General features: G+C 46.8%; 1 protein-coding gene across 1 annotated transcript; it reads left to right on the forward strand.

Moving 5' to 3' along the window:
• The first annotated feature begins 81 nt into the window (after positions 1 to 81).
• Nsl1 (NSL1 component of MIS12 kinetochore complex) lies at positions 82 to 17,816 on the forward strand. Its single transcript, XM_057769880.1, has 6 exons — positions 82 to 320; positions 2,251 to 2,329; positions 5,416 to 5,546; positions 7,482 to 7,536; positions 14,750 to 14,817; positions 15,793 to 17,816. Exons 1-6 carry the CDS (start codon positions 87 to 89, stop codon positions 16,072 to 16,074), a joined length of 849 nt encoding a protein of 282 aa, XP_057625863.1. The 5' UTR covers positions 82 to 86; the 3' UTR covers positions 16,075 to 17,816.
• Positions 17,817 to 18,255: the final 439 nt, after the last annotated feature.

Consider the following 18,255-nt stretch of genomic DNA (forward strand, 5'->3'; position numbering starts at 1 on the left):
TTTCCGGCCGGACGCGTACAGTGGCGTCCCACTGAGGGAAACGTCCTTCCGGTCTCAGAGTCACCGCCTCAATTCAAACCGGGGAGATGGCGGGCAATTCCGAAGCGGTGCCGGTCTCCGGCTCGCAGGATCAGGACGCCCGGACCCCCTCAGACTCCCAAGCCTCGGTGCCCGCCTCTCCCGCGGAGGACTTTCGAGTGCGCTGCACCTTGAAAAGGGCCGTGGCGGAAGTGATGGAGCAATGCGGTCGCTTCGTGCAGGAGCTCGGGGCCGCGCTGCCGGAGGACGTCCGAGACCTCGCGCTGCGGGACGCGCAGTGGGTAGGGCCCGGCCCCGTTCCTTCCCGACCCTCACCCTGCTCAGCCCGGCTCCGGATCCGACCCCACAAACCGAATACTGTCCGAACTGGGCTGGGACATGTCAGGGAAGGCAGCTAGATGCCAGTGCCGCCCGGTGCTTCCTGTCCGCTGGACATACAGGGCAAGCGAGCGCGTGTGTAATCTTAAAAGACAGGCTGTATTAGTGCACCCAAATATTTTAATATGGACAGCGCTCTACGTATAAATAAGGCTTCAACGTTTTGTTTTCATACTAAGCTTTCAAATCTGATGGCTTATGTCTACAAAACATTCCGTTTGGTATTAGCCGTTGCTTAAGTGCTCACTTAAATACAAAGTGGCTCTTGTATGGACTAGCGCAGGTTTACTCTCTGGTAGCAGGAATTCTCCAGGATCCGGTAATCCTCGAAGTCAGTCACCTGGCTAGGTTTTGGGTCTTTGCTCTTGCTTGTTGCTTTATAACATCGTGTGAATGGAGCAGCAAAAGCCTTTTACTTTAAGTTGAAAATAGATGAAGCTGTCTTGATGGAATTTTCCTAAGATCACTAATTGAGCTGGACATGGCAGTGCACGCCCAGCACTTGGAAGGCAGAGGCACACAAATCTTGGAGTTCAAGACCAGTCTGGTCCGCATGGTGAATTGCAGACCAACCAGGACTACATAGAGAGACCCTATGCCCTGTACTCCATTGACCCTTATAACCCACTTCCTCTTTCACCTATGTTTTGCAAAACCTTGAAGATGATGGTTTCAGAGGAAGAACACTAGAAGTTGAGAGACTGCTGCCTCTCGAACAGATACACAGTCTATATGTAGGGGAAACTTTCAGGCTGGGACTGCAGCACATTTGTGACCAGATGACAGCAGTGCAGGGTAAAAATAGAGGTTATCACTCACAAAAAGCAAAAATGAGGAGGGGCTGGAGTTGTACTTGGTGGGAAGTGTTCTTGTGCCATGCATGAGACAGGTTAAGTGAAAGAATAAGGAGAAAACCCTCTTTGGATTGTAATTCTGTATTCCAGTTTTCTATGTTATTCCCTTTTTGTAATCAAGGCAGAAAGAGAAACATTTCATAACATTTTTAGTAGTTCTTCTGGGAGACAACTGTAAATAAGAGAACTGGTTTGTCTCATTCTAGAAAATTGCTAAGATATTCAGAACATCTACATACAGAAGACAACTGCGCCTTAACTTCTTACATCCTAGAGGATGAGCTCTTAGAATGGGAAGTAACACTTTGTAGCGGAGTTTTGACTATGATGATATGCCTCGAGGTAGAAATGAATAATATAGCGGCACATTCTTAATGATTGCTGTAGCTGCGGTGAGTGTTTCAAAGACAATTTGTACTCGCATTTACTCTTTGAGAGTTTAACAAAGTAAGACTCTTCTATGAGATCTTTTTTCTCTCCTTTAGTGCTTGGGATTGGATGCAGAGCCTTGTTCACACCATCAAAGTGCTGTTCGCAGAGCTGTATTGTAGCCCTTTTTATAAGAGAATAGAATAGGGCATGAACTATGACTCATAATTATCAGTCACTTATTATATAAGTGATACAAAAACATGCTCATTAAAATTTTTCAAACCATAGCATTTATTAAGTCCTGTTTGAATTGCCCATCTATCTGAACCCCTTCTGGAAATAACTTACTGTTTTGGAGAACACGTGGAGCCTCAGCCTTCTGTTCTTCTTCACAATTTGCCACTGTGTTCTTGTTCGTTTTTTATGTGGCCACGCTGCTGAGTGGTCACTGATAGAGCTGACGCAGTCCCCACTGTGTTAACTTGGATTTTATTTTTTCTCAATTTTCACTTTGTTCCACAGAGATTCCTTTATTGTCTTGCTAAAATGTTTGAATTCAGTATTTAGAGTCACTTTTGCTGACTTGGCCGCTGTAAATTTATTGCAGACTTTTGAGTCCGCTGTGCAGGAGAATGTCAGCATCAAGGGACAAGCCTGGCAGGAAGCTACGGATCACTATCTTATGGGTATGTGCTTAACTCTTCCTCTGTCGTTAATTTCTCAAGTTGTTTTTGCAGCTAACTTTATTTTGAATGCTATTTTGTAATTTCTGTTTTCATTGTGTCTCCGTGGTTGTTTTGAATAATAATGGCCTCCATGGGCTTATATGTTTGAACTCATAGTCACCAGGGAGTGGAACTGTTAGAGTAGGATTAGGAGGTGTGGCCTTGTTGGAGGAAGTGTGTCACTGGGAGTGGGCTTAGAGGTTTTAAAGGCTCATGCCAAGCCCAGTCTCTCTCTCTCTCTCTCTGCTTGTAGCTCTCAGCTACTTCAGTGCCTGCTTGCATGCCACCATGCTCCCTGCCGCGATAATGGACTAAGCCTTTGAAACTGTAAGCAAGTCCCAATTAAAGCTTCCCTTTATAAGGGTTGCCTTGGTCATGGTGTCTCTTCTCAGCAGCAGAACAGTGACTAAGACACACTCTCCTTCTATCAACATTTCATCTATTGGATGGAGTCGTGCAGCCATGGCACCCTGTGGGGGTCAGAGGGCAGCTTTCAACAGTTGTGGCTCCAGGAGCAAACTCGGGTCCTCGTTCAGGCTTGGTGGCAAGTGTTTTTACCTGCTGAGCGTCTTACTGGCTTCAGTATCATTTATTTTAAAATACATCTGAATTACTGTGGAACGAAAAGAAGAAACTAACGTGATTACTGATGTCATAGCCCAAGAGAAGCTCAGGGGTACCTTGATGTGTCCTGTCTGGCATCCTGAAAGGTCTTTCATCTTCAGATGCTTCTGTCAGTAGACTGTTGGGAGTTGTTGTAGAATTGTCCTCACTTAAAGAGGCCCAGAGAATACCTGTATTTCCTCATAAGCCAGGCTTTTGTTTTTGCAGTGCTTAGATGATACTTAGAATGGACAGTGGTGTGTTCTGATGTGTCAAGTTAACCCGTGTGAGTGGTGTGCAGAGGACGTTACAAATTTGTAGGCAGCGTCCTAAGACTTGATTGTACCTTTGTTTTTTTTTGAGACAGGGCTTTTCTGTGTAGCCCTGACTGTCTTCGAACTCTGTAGACCAGGCTGGCCTCAAACTCAGAGACCCACCTGCCTCTGCCTTCCAAGTGCTGGGATCAAAGGCATGCGCCACCAAGCCTGCCTTAGACTTGATCATACCTTACTAATGGCGCTGACATGCCAAAAAAAGTGTTAACAGAAAGAGAAAGAAAGGTCAGAGTAGAAAGGAGTGATCAGTTTGAGAAGAGAGAGGCATCCCTGTATCTGCAGTACTGTCCAGAGAAGGGCTGCCTTGACAAGAGCCATGTGTGCCGTCTGTGTGTCTGTTAACATCACTCAGGGCTGTCATTGTTGATGACAGTCACTGCTTTGTGTTCACGTTGTCTGGTCATTTGAGCTGATTACAGGCCTCCCAGCAACTCTCTGTGACTGTAACTTCTCAACCGTCAGAGAGGGCTCTGCCCAGAGTTTGTCTGTTACCTGGGACTATATTAGTTGTCTTTTACAATTACCAAAACAGATTTGGGGTTTACACATTAAAAGGATAAAACCAACAGCATCTGTTTTGTGAAATATTAACACAATAATTGCTGATTAGTAGGGAATATATTAAAAAGTAGCCAGAAGTAATTTCTATACCACGTAGCTTTTCAGTGGGTTTTTGAAACAAAACGTCACCCAGAAAGGCATGATGGAGTGAATGGAAGCCACAGTGAGCTGGGGAAGTAAGAGCAGATGTGTCAAGAAAGCTAAGGTGAGCTGAGATTGCCACACGCCTCAGAGGCTTTATTATTATTATTATTATTATTATTATTATTATTATTATTATTATTATTATTATGTATATAATATTCTGTCTGTGTGTATGTCTGCAGGCCAGAAAAGGGCACCAGACCTCATTACAGATGGTTGTGAGCCACCATGTGGTTGCTGGGAATTGAACTCAGGACCTTTGGAAGAGCAGGCAATGCTCTTAACCTCTGAGCCATCTCTCCAGCCCCCACCTCAGAGGCTTTGTAAGGGATTTGTACTTTATCACGTGGTCTTGGAGGAATCACAGGAGTGGGGGTGTGTGCGTGTGTGTGTGTGGGGGTGTTTAGTGCTGGTGAAGGAGTCTACAGACTCATGTCAAGCAAGCACTCTATCTGTCTTAGGGGAGAACTGTAAGGAGACTTATGTGGACAGGTTTGACAGGCTTTGCTCAGGGCAGATGTAGGAAGCAAATGCAGGCTTCACGGGGACAGAGGTTGAATCTGGTTTTTTTTTTTTGTTGTTGTTGTTTTTATTGAGGTTTCCGACGAGCTCCTACCCCAGGACCGCTCTGGAATTAACGTAGACCATATATGTGAGGCGACCTCTTCCCTCCCATTGAGACTGCCCCGGATGGTTCTGGTCACAGGACGTGTGGTCAGACAAACTTAGAAGGGCAGTTCCTTGAGAGCAGAGCTCTGCTTTTAGAAATAGATACACATCAAGCATTTGCCATTTGCTTATACATGGTGCTTTTACAAATTCTACCCCTTGGTGGCGCTAAGAAACCGTTTTCCTGCACAGAAGATGTCCCTGATGGCTGATCCCAGAAAGGTGCTTGCTATGCAAACCTGGGCAGAGGTGGAAGGAGAGAAGTGACTCCAGATTTGTTCTTTGACCTCAGCACGCATGCTGTGGCGCGTGTGCTCTCGCCCATCACACACAGTCCCTGGTTTATCCACGGAGAGCACTGCTGTTTGCTAAGGCTCCATGACCTTTCAGTTTCCTGTCCCAAAGATGTTTCTCCCTGGCTCTTCTTCACTCAATGTCTTTGTTTACACCTAGATTTCAACTTAAATGTTGTTTCTTTTCAGTCATTAACTCCTGCTGGTGGTGTTTCGTTGTTCTCTATCCTGTGTCTTTATAAACCTGTTGCATTTATCAGGTTTCAGATGTCTGTCTCTTGGAGTCATACTACATTCATCTTTTCATTTCCTGTAGGTACTCAATAAGTGAGCAGTACAGAAATGAGGGGGCTTATTAGTTTGCCATGTTTGTTTTCTTTAATTATTTTGTGAATTGAGTGTATATAATGTTTCTATACTAATATGGACTTTTCTGAAATAGATGCTGACATCAAAGTGCTTGAAGATGAATTTGATGAGCTCATAGTAGATGTGGCAACAAAACGTAGGCAGTACCCTAGAAGGATCCTCGAGAGTGTCATCAAGACCTTGAAAGCACAGCACGGGAGTCTGGTGAGATGTTCACATTGAAATCCTCACACAGTGTTTTACCTCAATAAAAAATTAGATTACCTTTCATATAGTACAGGCTGGCCGTGAACTCCTGATCTTCCAACCCCCAGCCCAAGTGCTGGGATTACAGCGTGCACTACCGCACCTGGAATGCTGGGATTACAGCGTGCACTACCGCACCTGGAATGCTGGGGTTACAGCGTGCACTACCGCACCTGGAATGCTGGGGTTACAGCGTGCACTACCACACCTGGAATGCTGGGGTTACAGCGTGCACTACCGCACCTGGAATGCTGGGGTTACAGCGTGCACTACCGCACCTGGAATGCTGGGGTTACAGCGTGCACTACCACACCTGGAATGCTGGGGTTACAGCGTGCACTACCGCACCTGGCTGGGGTTACAGCATGCACTGCCACACCTGGCTGGGGTTGCAACGTGCACTACTACACCTGACTGGGGTTACAGTGTGCACTAACACACCTGGCTGGGGTTACAGTGTGCACTAACACACCTGGCTGGCTCATCTTTCCAGGTGGGCAAAGCCGTAGGCCTGCTTTTTCCTGTAGGTGCCAGTCACATGTTTGTCTTCTCAGTTTCAGACTAGGAAAATGCAAATGAGGCAAGCGCTGGCAGATTAGACCTGAGTCTCCTGGCTGTTGAGATTTACTGGGCTGGCACTGCCCATCTTAATGACTATATGCGGGCTGTAGATTGTGCAATCCTCTATACCTTCAGTTTTTCTTAAATCAGCGAGCTTTTTAAATGTGAGCCTTCCAGTCGTCCCTCCTGTAGTGTTTCAGGGCATGAGAGGTCTGCAGTTGCTCTCAACATCCGAGTCACATGACGATGGGAAAACCTCTACAAGAACATTCCATCCAGCTCGCAGCATTTGGCTTTAAACACAGCCCTTGCTAGACTTCAGGGAACCGCATGATGTGTGTTGACTGCTGTGCCTCCTCGCTGAAAAAAACCCTGCAACAGTGGGTGGCGGTGGAGAGAGAACTGAGAGCATTGGTTGGCCCCTCCTTCCTTTCACCCTTTGGCTCTGGTTACCATTGAGCGAAAGTAGGACAGACATTTCCCTTCTCCATTTGCCCGGCTCTGGGACGGCCAGCTGCCCTGTGTGCTGCAGGTGTGGACAGTAATGAACGGGACGGCCAGCTGCCCTGTGTGCTGCAGGTGTGGACAGTAATGAACTGTGGGACAGTCTGGCTGCTTTTAAAAAGTTTCCGAGGAAATTGGAATTCTGAGTCTCAGACTTTTGTCTTGAGTGAACCTTCCGTCACACTCTGGTCACCGCCCTGTAGTTTAGACACCACCATGCCTCCACTTTGTCTTTTCTGATTATAATCTTCATCGTGCTATTTCCTCTGTATGCAGCAGGAGGCAGTACGTAAAAGGTATTCAGAGCCAGGCAGTGGTGGCGCACACCTTTAATCCCAGCACTCGGGAGGTAGAGGTGGGCAGATCTCTGAGTTCAAGGCCAGCCTGGTCTACAAAAGGGAGTTACCAAGACAGCCAGGACTGTTACACAGAAAAACCCTGTCTCAGAAAGCAAACAGGTAGGCGCTGGTGGCACATGCTTTTAATTCCAGCACTCAGGAGGCAGAGGCAGATGGATCTCTGTGAGTTCGAGACCAGCCTAGTCTACAAAGCTGGTTCCAGGACAGCCAGGACCAATATACAGAGAAACCTTGTCTCGAAAAAGAGAGAGAGAGAGAGAGAGAGAGAGAGAGAGAGAAAGAAAGGAAACAAAAAGTTATTAAAAACTAAGGATATTTCCCATACGTAGTTCAGGATCTAAAAAGAGAAGAGCCTTGGGGCTGACACTGTTGACTGTACTGGTGTACTTGCTGACTCTAGCTGAAAGATGTGCCTATTTATCTGGCCATCACCTGTCTAAATTAATGTTTGGATCTGTGCTGTGTTTAGAAGCAGTATCGGCCTGTTGTACATCCCTTGGACCTGCGATGTGACCCTGACCCAGGTAAGCCAGCTGAGTGTGTTGACAGTGAAGGGTCCCTGCACTGGTCCCCAGCTGTGTGACCCTCCAGTGTCACACACAAATGGTAGGTGCTCCTGAGTGCGGCTGCACAGCTGTTGACTGTACTAACAGGAACTCAGTTCTCTTTCAGTTTTGCCGTAGGTTTCTTTTGTTGTCTTAGTTTTCTGTTTTCATGATTTCAGATTTTATCTTTAATGTGGTCCTCCTGGTTTTCTCCATTTTTGTTATGTTTAACTTCTTTTTTTTTAATATTTATTTATTTATTTATTATACATACAATATTCTATCTGTGTGTATGCCTGAAGGCCAGAAGAGGGCGCCAGACCTCTTTACAGATGGTTGTGACCCACCATGTGGTTGCTGGGAATTGAACTCAGGACCTTTGGAAGAGCAGGCAATGCTCTTAACCACTGAGCCATCTCTCCAGCCCTATGTTTAACTTCTTGAGTTGGCTCAGATACAGTTTAATAAATGCAGTGAAGGTCACAGTGGATGAGCCCTGCTTTATATTCAGATTCTTGCATGTTTTCCAGTTTCCAATCCCAGTTCTCTCTTTTTTTTTTTTAAATATTTATTTATTTATTCTGTATACAATATTCTGTCTGTGTGTATGCCTGAAGGCCAGAAGAGGGCACCAGACCTCATTACAGATGGTTGTGAGCCACCATGTGGTTGCTGGGAATTGAACTCAGGACCTTTGGAAGAGCAGGCAATGCTCTTAACCTCTGAGCCATCTCTCCAGCCCCCCAGTTCTCTCTTACAGGCCCGCTTTGCTCCTCCTGCTGTGTGGATGCAGTGTTCCTTACTTTCTTACTCTTGTTTCCCAGTTTGGAAGAGGCATACTGTGTTTTTCCAGTCTCTGTTTAGAGTAGGAAGGCTCATCTCAGCCCTGGGTTTAAACCAGGGAAGCTGACAATTCCCACTTTCTGCCCTGCTGGAGCACATTGGTTCCTTCCATTTTACAGAGAATCAGATTTGCAGCTACTGTTCCCAGCTACTGTTCCCTTGCCAGGGTCTGCATAATGAAGCAGTCCTGGCCAGGTTGTACGGGTCGGTACTCCAAAGAAGTCCTTCCTGCCAGCATCACCATGGCTGAGGGCCAGTCTCCTCCTCCCGACTCCAGAAGCAGCATCTAGTCTACAACAGCACCATGCTCTGAGTAGGGGAACATGAGCCTGCACCAGGGTGCTTGGGTGAGAGGAAGCTGCTGTGGCAATGTTAGATGGGAATTTTTATGGTTACTGTCAAAAGGAAGAACTCTGAGGAATGAACTCGAGTCCATGGGACAAAAGAATTGACAAATAAGATCAGATACTTGGCTGAGGCCAGATAAAACCCCTGGGTTAAGACTTTGACAGGCCCAAGGGAGACTGTGTAGTTGGGTTTTGTTTGTTTGCTTGTTTTAACTTTTTTGGCTCTTTGACTCTTGGGGGCCTACCACTCAGCTCCCAAATAAATCACACACAGGCACACACTGGCACACACAGGCACACACAATCACACATAATCACACACAAGCACTTACTATTGTTTGTAAATGTCCAACTTTAGCTTGGCTTATTTCTAGCCAGCTTTCCTTAAATTTCCTACCTTTTGTGCCCCTGGGCTTTTTCCTTTTCTTAGTTCTGTTTATCTTGCTTTCAGTCTTACTCTGTGACTGGCTGGGTGGCCCCTGGTGTCCTCTTCTCCTTGTTCTCTTGTTCCTCAGTCCCTCTTTTTCTCCCTCTATTTATCCTCTCTGCCTGCCAGCCCCACCTATTCTTTCTCCTGCCTAGCTATTGGCTGTTCAGCTCTTTATTAGACCAATCAGGTGTTTCAGGCAGGCAGAGTAACACAGCTTCATAAAGTTAAACAAATGTAACATAAAAGAATGTAACACATCTTTGCATCATGAAAACAAATGTCCCACGGCATAACAAATGTAACAACTCTCAAAAAAATCCTGTTCCACAGCAAGATTGGCACCACAGTGCTGTAGAAGGGCGAGGTGCATTGGGCGCACAGCTTTGTAGCCTGCTTGTATTTTCTGCAGAAATGCTGACTTCCATCCTTCTGACTCATGGCATTGGTGGCATTGGTCACCTCCTCAGAAACTGATCCAAGCCTGGCGTTCTCTGAGCACGCTTGCTTATCTGTGCTCAGGAAGTACACTGGCAGTAGATGTGAGGCTGCCAGCTGGTGCATTTCTGCTGAATCTGCAGGCTTGGGAGGTTCACGTTCCCTTGTTAGTCAAGCAGTGACCCGGAAGCAAAACTGCGCTCATTGCTCAATCTTTCATTTCCACATTTTCATTTCCCCGTGTTTTAGAAAGCCAGCAGCCAGGGAAGACTGTTCTCAGAGGTTCTGAACTTCCACATTTTGTAAGGGCAATTTTTTTCCAATAAGATTTCGTCAGGAGCAGCCTTGAAAAGCCCCTGAAATGAAGAGGTTCTTTCCCCATTACCCTGCCTTACACACAGAGTGGTGGCAGAGATGTTCAGAGTTCTGTAGTCGAAACCTGAGGTCTAGGCTGGCCCTGCGAGCAGAGCCCTCAGGCAATCCTCGTTTCCTGGCAGTGCTGCCTGGCCTCAGGCACCGCGGAGCAGTCTGTGGTAGTGCTCACAAGCACCTACACTTCAGGGCTCACATTGCTGTCTGGGCTGCAGAACTTTTACTCTAAGGAGGAGAAGACTATTTTGGAGATAATATGAGTGACCATGGCTGGGGAGAGCAAATTTAGGTTACTGCAAATTTTTTCCTCCCTCCCTCCCTCCCTCCCTCCCTCCCTCCCTCCCTCCCTCCCTCCCTCCCTCCCTCTCTCTCTTTCTCTCCTTCCTTCCTTCCTTCCTTCCTTCCTTCCTTCCTTCCTTCCTTCCTTCCTTCCTTCCTTCCTTCCTTCCTTCCTTCCTTCCTTCCTTTCTTTCTTCGAGACAGGGTTTCTCTGTAACTGTCCTGGAACCAGCTCTTGTAGACCAGGCTGGCCTTGAACTCACAGAGATCTGCTTGTCTCTGCCTTCCAAGTGCTAGGATTAAAGGTGTGCGCCACCACCTCCCGGCCCTACTGCAGGTTTCGTGTTGCAGTGTGCTAACAGTTTTGTGGAGTAGAATCACTATCAGGGCTATCTATTTGACGCATTGGTGGAAGTGTCAGGCAGGTGTCCAGAAGCCATCTGGACAGCGTTGTTTGCTCTCTGTTGGTACATTTCAAAGGATTTATCTAATGGCCACAAAGATGTAAGGTCACTCACAAAGGTGGGCATACCTGGTGGGAAGGGTGGTAAAGATGGCTGAGATAATTTGGCTCTGGACTTTAAACCCTATCCTTTCCCGGTTGTATTAAGTCCATGAGCCTTGGAAGGCTCCCTCTGAGGTGTGGATTGGTCAGAGATGTTCCTGTGGAGGCTGTGGGGGAGGAGGTAGAGGACGCTCTGGAGAAGCCCACCATCTCTCACACCTCACACGGACTAGGAGACTTCCTCAGGCAGCTGTGTTCTTCCCAGTTATAAAACATGGCAGATGCACTTAGGATCATTGTGGGCAGGGAGCAAGAAGCTTCCTGCTTTGGGATTTCTTCAGGTATTCATGTTGGGAAATGACGTTTTTAACTTCCTAAAAATTTTTATTTATGGTGTGTGTTTGTGCACACACACATATGCGTGCTGTAGTATGTGTGTGGAGGTCAGAGGACAATTACAGAAGTCTTTTCTCTCCTTCTACCACATGGGTTCCAGGAATCAAATCAAGTTATCAGGATTGGCAGCAAGTTCCTTTTCCTCCTTAGCCATCTTACCAGCCCAGAAAATAAGTTTTATGTCTCTGCAGTAGATCCACATTTTCTATGAGTTTTGCTTCGCTTTGTGATGGCCTGGGATGTGTGACATCTTGCTGTTGCTTTCTGGGTGCTCAGGTCCCAGGTGTCTGTCTCCTTTCAATTAGAGGCCATTGTGAGGTGTGTGTGCTTTCTCCCTTTTTGTCTTTAGTTTTGAAAACATTTTTTTTGGTTCTATTCCTAGAATTATTGATATCTTGAGTTTTATCTTGTTTGTTTTTGAAACACTGTGTGTCTTTGGCTGGCCTGGAACTCACTATGTAGACCAGGCTAGCCTCAAATTTAGAGAGATCCATGACCCACCCTGCCTCCCAAGTGCTGGATTAAAGGCGAGCACCGTCACATACTGCAGGCACCTTTTGTTTGAAGGCAAAGGATTCAGTTTATTTAACTAGAAAAGAAGAGGTACCATAAATTCATAGTTAAACATTTAGTTTTAGAATGGTATCAGGAAACCCAGTCTCCTGATGCTCAGTCTTTCCCAGTAGTGAATGTACATCTTTGGGAAGACTATGTGGTTTCTGGCAGGGTGGTATTTAGGGTGTCACGTTGGATTCCAGATGTGAGTTCTAACTCTCCAGTCGCAGTTCCCCTTCTCGGGTTGTCTGTGAGAGGTGGCCATGAGGCCTGCTCTGACAGGATGTGCGGAGGCTGCAGCAGAGCAGACTTCAGGGAGTCTCTCTCCGCTCCGCTCTCATCGGAACTTCCTCAGAAGACTCATCACACACACCAGCTTCACTTTTTGTTTTGTTTTGTTTTTGAAACAGGGTCTCTCTGTGTAATCCCAGCTGTCCTGGAACTCCTTCTGTAGACCAAGCTGACCTCGAACTCACAGACATCCACCTGCCCCTGCCTCCTAAGTGCAGGGATTAAGGGTGTGCCACCGTGCCTGGCTGTCCACTAGCTTCACTTAATCTTCTCATTGCTGTAGAAAACTATCAGTTGGTTTCTCACCTCTTACGCTATGACATCCTTCAGTGTGAGCTGTCACTGCAGCCCTTCTGACGTGACAGGTGCTTCTCCCTGCGTTCCGTCCCATCTCTCTGGCTTCCTTCTAGAACTGTGAATCCGTGGGTGTGGCAAACACGAGGTTCTCCATCTTCCTATTCCAGCCTTCACCAGCTGCCCTCTCCTGCTGCAAACCTTCATCCTGTCTGTCCTTTTCTCATTTTCCTGGAATTTCCTCACTTCTCTCCTGTTGCGGATGGTCTTTCCTGGTTCCTGTTTTCTCCTGGTTCTGATATATTTCCTTATTTGGGTAAAGTGTGTCCTGTTCTCTGACCCTGTTGTCGTCAGTCCGTTTGGCACCAGGACCCTGTGAGTTGGTGTCACCCTCTTTGATTAAGGAAGTGCCCGGTGCCATGGCTGTGCGCTGTTATAGCTTTTGAGTACCTGCTCTCAGGTGCTGGGGTCACCACTAGATCCCACCCTTAGAGAACAGTCCTCCTCCCAGGAGAGGCCAGGCTTCTCATTGGTGTACATACTGCCCTCTAGTGGCCCTTCTGAAAAAGTTGGAGGATGTTTGTGGGTAAGGGATGGTGTAATTTGTAAAATTTGTAAAAGGGATATGTAGTCATGCCAGAAATACTAAATGCCTTATGTGTCAGGCCCAGATTTAGGATACCCCATCATATACTTGGGTGTGATAATCTAAGTATGCAAGCCTAGAGCCTAGCTCCATTTTACACTCAAGCCCAAACCCCTCTTGGGCTTTTATGTTTTCATTGCTTGTACAACAGATGAAAAACAGGTGTTGTTTGGCATTGGGAAGACAAAGACAAAGAAAAGGTGGCATGGGGTATTTGGGAGCTGATAGAACTCAGTCTGTAAGCTAAGTTCTTACTTAAGGAGCCTAGAGAGAAAGTTTTGCTCAGGCCAAGGACAGTGGCTGCTGCTGCTAACAAAAGCTGCAGCAACAGTAAAGACTGTGGCTGCTTTGTTCACACAGAACTAAGAGTCATTGTTGCATATATGTTTGTTATAGAATGACGGAGTATACAACTTGATGAAGTTATGTATCCGTACATGTGTATATAACCACCACCATCTAGATATGAGTGTCTGGTGGCCAGAAACATGGCAAATATTTTAAACCGTGTTCATCTGTGCCCATTATGTTTTCATGTATACAGGGAATACAACAGTTTCCATAAATCCTGGAATCATGATGAAAATAGTCCACTTTATTTCTTCATGTCAACTATTGAACCTTTTTCTTTAAATTTAGAAGTATTTTATCTGGGAGAAAGTGAAATGAGGAATAAGATGTATCAGAAACCTGAAGACCTGATATGCTTGCCTGGCAACCAAGCATTTAACACATTGGCCTTCTAGATCTGCTGGAATGTTCTAGATGGTCCCTTACTGAGAATTTTAATGTACTCTTATGACTAAATGTGTTGATTTGAAAACATACTACTCGCATGTTGGATTGGTTACCTGACAGCTAAAACAGTAAACTATCCCTGTGATTTCTGGGTCGTTAACCTGGTAGAAGTGACTTTAGTTCCTCCCAGCATGGGCCTCTAAGCCTCCTGCCACCTCTCAACTTGCTTCTCCCAATGTCATGACAGAGAGTGCCCCCCCCCCATGCGGAAGCCCTAAAACACCTTGACTGGAAACGCTGTTAGAGCGGTCAGGTACGAGTCATGCAGAGGGAAAGGGGACCATTGTGAAGGTGGCTCATGCGCACAAAGATGCTAACGTGTTGTTGTGGTGTTAGGGTTCTCTGAATCTGAGAGAGAGAGAGACGGTATTACCAGGGTGGCCTACAGGCTACAGTCTGGGTAGTTCTATGGCTGTCTCCTGACCAAGAGGCCAGGCTAGCCATTGACTCAGTTTCCAGTCTGGTGCTGGGGTCCCAGGGAATTCCGGTTGCACTGTTGGTCTTCAGTCTACACTGAAGCCCTAGAGACATGGGTTCAAGCAGTGAAGGGAAGCCTCAGCAGCAGGAGCAGAGCACGGCCTTGCAACCTTGCCTCGGTTCTGGATCGAACATTTGCCTAGTCAGCTCACTGGCCCATGTTTTGCTTTTATAAAGTTCAGAATCATTTAAAGTCTTAGCCTGCAGTTGTCTTGATGTACAGAGGGGTCAGCTGCAGGAATGTGTATAGAACGGATGTCAGGTGCTCTTGGGGCACAGCGGGGACTGCCCTGCATCCAGCCTGTGTGCACACCTTTGAATTGCACTCTGCTCTTCTCCTGGTCCTCTTATTCGTCTTGATAAATTGGATAAGATGTTGACTTCAGTAGATTACAAAGTACTGTAAGAAAAATGAGACTAAGGGGAACGGTCCTGACAGATTCCAGCCTGGATTGCACCTTAGTGTCTTTATGATTGGCTAATTAGATAAAGAACCTAAAATACTGTTTGGTGGTTTCTTCCAGCTTCTCATGTGGAAAGTTTGAAATGCCGAGGGGACGCCATAGCTAAGAAAATCAGTGACGCCATGAAGGTAAAAGCTGTGCTGTATATGTAGAGTGGAAAAGACGGTGCTTGCTGTCGGTGCCGGGCGTGTCTGGGCTGCAGGGGGGTGCTCAGGAGTCTGTTCCGTGGCTCAGAGTGTGTTAAGCAGCAATAACATTCAGAGTTCCATTTATCAGGTGCCTACTGTGTGCCACGTACTCTACCTGGTGGGTGCTTACCGTAAGCCATGTACCCCTGGTTTCTTTAGTGAGATTATACTTTCTGAGCTGTGCCGGGGTGACTGTTGGTGACATTTACGGAGCATGTGGTGTATGCTCTACGTCTGCTGTCACACTAACCCCATAGGATAAGTATTTTAACCCCTGAATTATAGACAGGGAAACCGAGGCACTACGAGCCTTGATCATTTGCCCAACCAGGTTCCTGAACCAGGCTTTGGCTTCAGAGCTTGTCTGTTGTCGTCTCTGCTTTCGTGTCAGGCTCGGACCCAGGTCTGGCACACGCTCATCACACGGTGCCCGAGCTGTGTTCTAGACATGGGATTTGCTCTTCATCACTCTAGTTATTACACTACAGCTAGGTCACCTCAAGGTCATCCTAACATGGTTTCTACTGGGACATTTATTTTACCTAAACATAAAAATAAATTCCTTGTACATGGAAATGATTTTTAAACTTCAATGCCTCACTAGTTCTGATGTCCATGTTCTGTGGCATTATTTTTGGCTTGTGTGGATTCCATGGTCTTCTGATAATTGATCATCTATTGCTTTCATCCTATTCTTGATCCAGAGTTGGTGGGCCGTGTATTCAGCTTGCCTCATTTTTATAAACCAAACTTTATTGGAACAGAGATGGAATCATTCATTTACTTCCTGTGTGTTGTTTCTTTTATGTTCTAAATAGACTTGACCTAAAAAATTGCAGTGCAGCATGTTCGTGTCTGTGTATTCCGTGTCTTTGTCTCGTGTTCACCTTTGAACCTGATATTTTCCTTCCCAAGGCTTTGCCTGCGTTAATTGAACAAGGAGACGGCTTTTCCCAGGTCTTGAAGATGCAGCCTGTCATCCAGCTACAGAGGATCAATCAGGAAGTCTTTTCCAGCTGTTTCAGGAGAGCAGATGCCAAGCCCGACAAGTCTGTAACACAAATAGAAACCACGCCGACCGAGACTGCAGCCAGGAAAGCCTCGAACATTGTGCTAAAGAGAAAGCACGCCCCGTCAGACTGCTCTCAGAGAAAGCACTACCCGCTGCGGCTAAAGAGAATCAATCTCGACGGATAAGCTGTGGGTTGGGGAATTGAAGTCAGTGCTCTCAGCGTTTGGGTCACAGTCTGCTGCGCGGGGGATGTCACTTCAACTGCCTGTGACTCTCTGCAGGCACAGTGCTCCACTCTGCTTGTCCTGGGCTGTGGCGGGTTCTCTGCGCCCTTGATCTCCTGCGCTAGGTAAAAGCCTTTTGAGAATTGCACAGCCCTGCCCGTGTCCTCAGATGCCATCGGTCCTTGTAGCCTTGCAGCTGCTGAGGCCTCACAGGGGTGTGCGCCGATGCCCTGGGGTGGCTCTGCTCGGCAGTGTGTGCACGGCTAGTTCAGTTCATAGGCGAGCACGCTGAAGACGGGCCTGGCCTTGGCTCTGTTCCATGGGCAGTTAATTTACAGTTTTAGGGTTTTGTTTTGTGAGAGAAAGGAGAAGGCTATTATTTATGCAGGGGATATTCTTAAAAAGCAAACCTGAGGCTGGAGCCTCTGTTTCTTGCCTACACTTTCATGTCCGTAGGTTTTTTTTAATATAACTTGACTGGGAAGTGATAGTTTTTTTTAAAGTCCTCATTTCCAAATAGATTCTTCCAGTTCAAAACATACATTAGGGTTGTTTGTCATGCCATGTACAGCAGATCTAGGCAGAGCGAGCTAACCCTGTTAAGGGCGTTGATATCTGACATAGTGTCAGACTTAAAAGGGTCTCAGCAAACTTACACTCTGAGATTTAGCCACAGCCTCTCAGAGCCTGCATTGTGTCTCACATGGTGCATTGTAGATAGGGCCTCTAGCTTACCACCTGTTTCCTTTTTGGCAATTATACACTTTTGTCCATTTCCAGAGGAATGTACTAAGGGCTTGGAAATTCTGTATTACTCTTGCTTGGTATGTCCCCATGATCATACACATCTAGGTTTGTCTGGTTTTCTCATTTGCAAAAGCCTTATGGTGAGGCCATTTATGGAATCTTTAGATTCTGTTTTAATGTTCCTACAGAGCAATGTTTTTGTTTTGTGTTTTAAAATAACATATAAAGACCAAATTCCTGGCTCGTGCTCTCTCCAGCTAACAAAGCATTCTTAGTGCCAGCCTGCGCTGGACAGCAGGTCGGCACTCCGCGTTCTTAGTGAACTGACCTTTGCCTGAGAATCACTTGGCGACTTCAAGAGGTGGCTGCTGTTCTGTGATTGATCTCACTTCCCAAGCAGGCAAGGCCTGGCCACCAGACTGTGAGGCAATGCGGTGGGTTTCCTGTTGGACGAGTGCTGTAGGACCCAATGGAAGCATGAGCTTGGAGGCGTCCCGCTGGGTGGTTCTCAGGATCTGAGGCGGTGCCAAGAGGAGTTTTGAGTGATTCACAAATGTCTGGCATGACTGTGACTTGACCTTGGAGAGGTGACTGGGGCCCCCGAGAACAACAGTTCTCAATGGAGGGTTATCTTCCAAAGGAGCATTTGTCAAGGCCAAGGTGCTTCTGCCTACGGTAACTTAGGATGTTTGAGTGTGTGTGTTGGGAGAGGGGATACTGCTGTCATCAGTGAGCTGACGCTGCACATGCCCTGGATGGCAGATGCCCCAGACCAGTCATCCTGACAATACCGTGTGTGTGTGTGTGTGTGTGTGTGTGTCCATCCATCAGCCTGGGCTACCTGGCAATACTGTTTGTGCCCCCGCCCAATAGATAAGACTAATGTGACAAAGTCTTAGTTGTTGAGTCTAGAATTTGCTTCTAATGCTAGAAGGTTTTACAGTAAAGTTTGAATTCAGTGGTCATTCTCATGTGTGTTCCTTTGTACCACACATACTCAGTGACTCTGCAGTACTAGGGGCTGGGTGGGGATCTTCCGCCTGTGCGTGCAGCCACTCTGCACCTGTCTGGTGTGCCCCTTCCACAGTGTACAGTCCCGCCTGTCTACCACGGGACAGTGTGCGAGTCAGGCAAGGGGCTGGAGATTGAAACACACACACACAAAACAGACACACGAGTCATCCTTGAAACAAGAATGCCCCTTTTGCTGTGTTCCAGGGCAGCTTACATAGGGGCTTTCCTTGACTAATGGCCACGCCCTAGCTCTCAGGATTTTTCAGCTGCAAGCCCATCAAAAACCACTCCCCTGCCATCAGGAACTCATGATGGTCTCGTGCTCAGAGCAGCTGCAAGCATAGGAAAACAAGTTGTTTACTCTGGCAGGCAAGGGGTCAC

Source organism: Chionomys nivalis, chromosome 5, assembly GCF_950005125.1.
Source record: "Chionomys nivalis chromosome 5, mChiNiv1.1, whole genome shotgun sequence".
Classification (NCBI taxonomy): domain Eukaryota; kingdom Metazoa; phylum Chordata; class Mammalia; order Rodentia; family Cricetidae; genus Chionomys; species Chionomys nivalis.

What these genes read in the sequence shown, in the direction of transcription:
- Nsl1 (XM_057769880.1), top strand. Translation starts at nt 87, where the DNA reads ATGGCGGGCAATTCCGAAGCGGTGCCGGTCTCCGGCTCGCAGGATCAG. An exon ending in CGCTGCGGGACGCGCAGTGG is followed by an intron (nt 321 to 2,250) that starts GTAGGGCCCGGC and finishes AATTTATTGCAG; the next exon opens with ACTTTTGAGTCCGCTGTGCA. An exon ending in AAATCAGTGACGCCATGAAG is followed by an intron (nt 14,818 to 15,792) that starts GTAAAAGCTGTG and finishes TTCCTTCCCAAG; the next exon opens with GCTTTGCCTGCGTTAATTGA.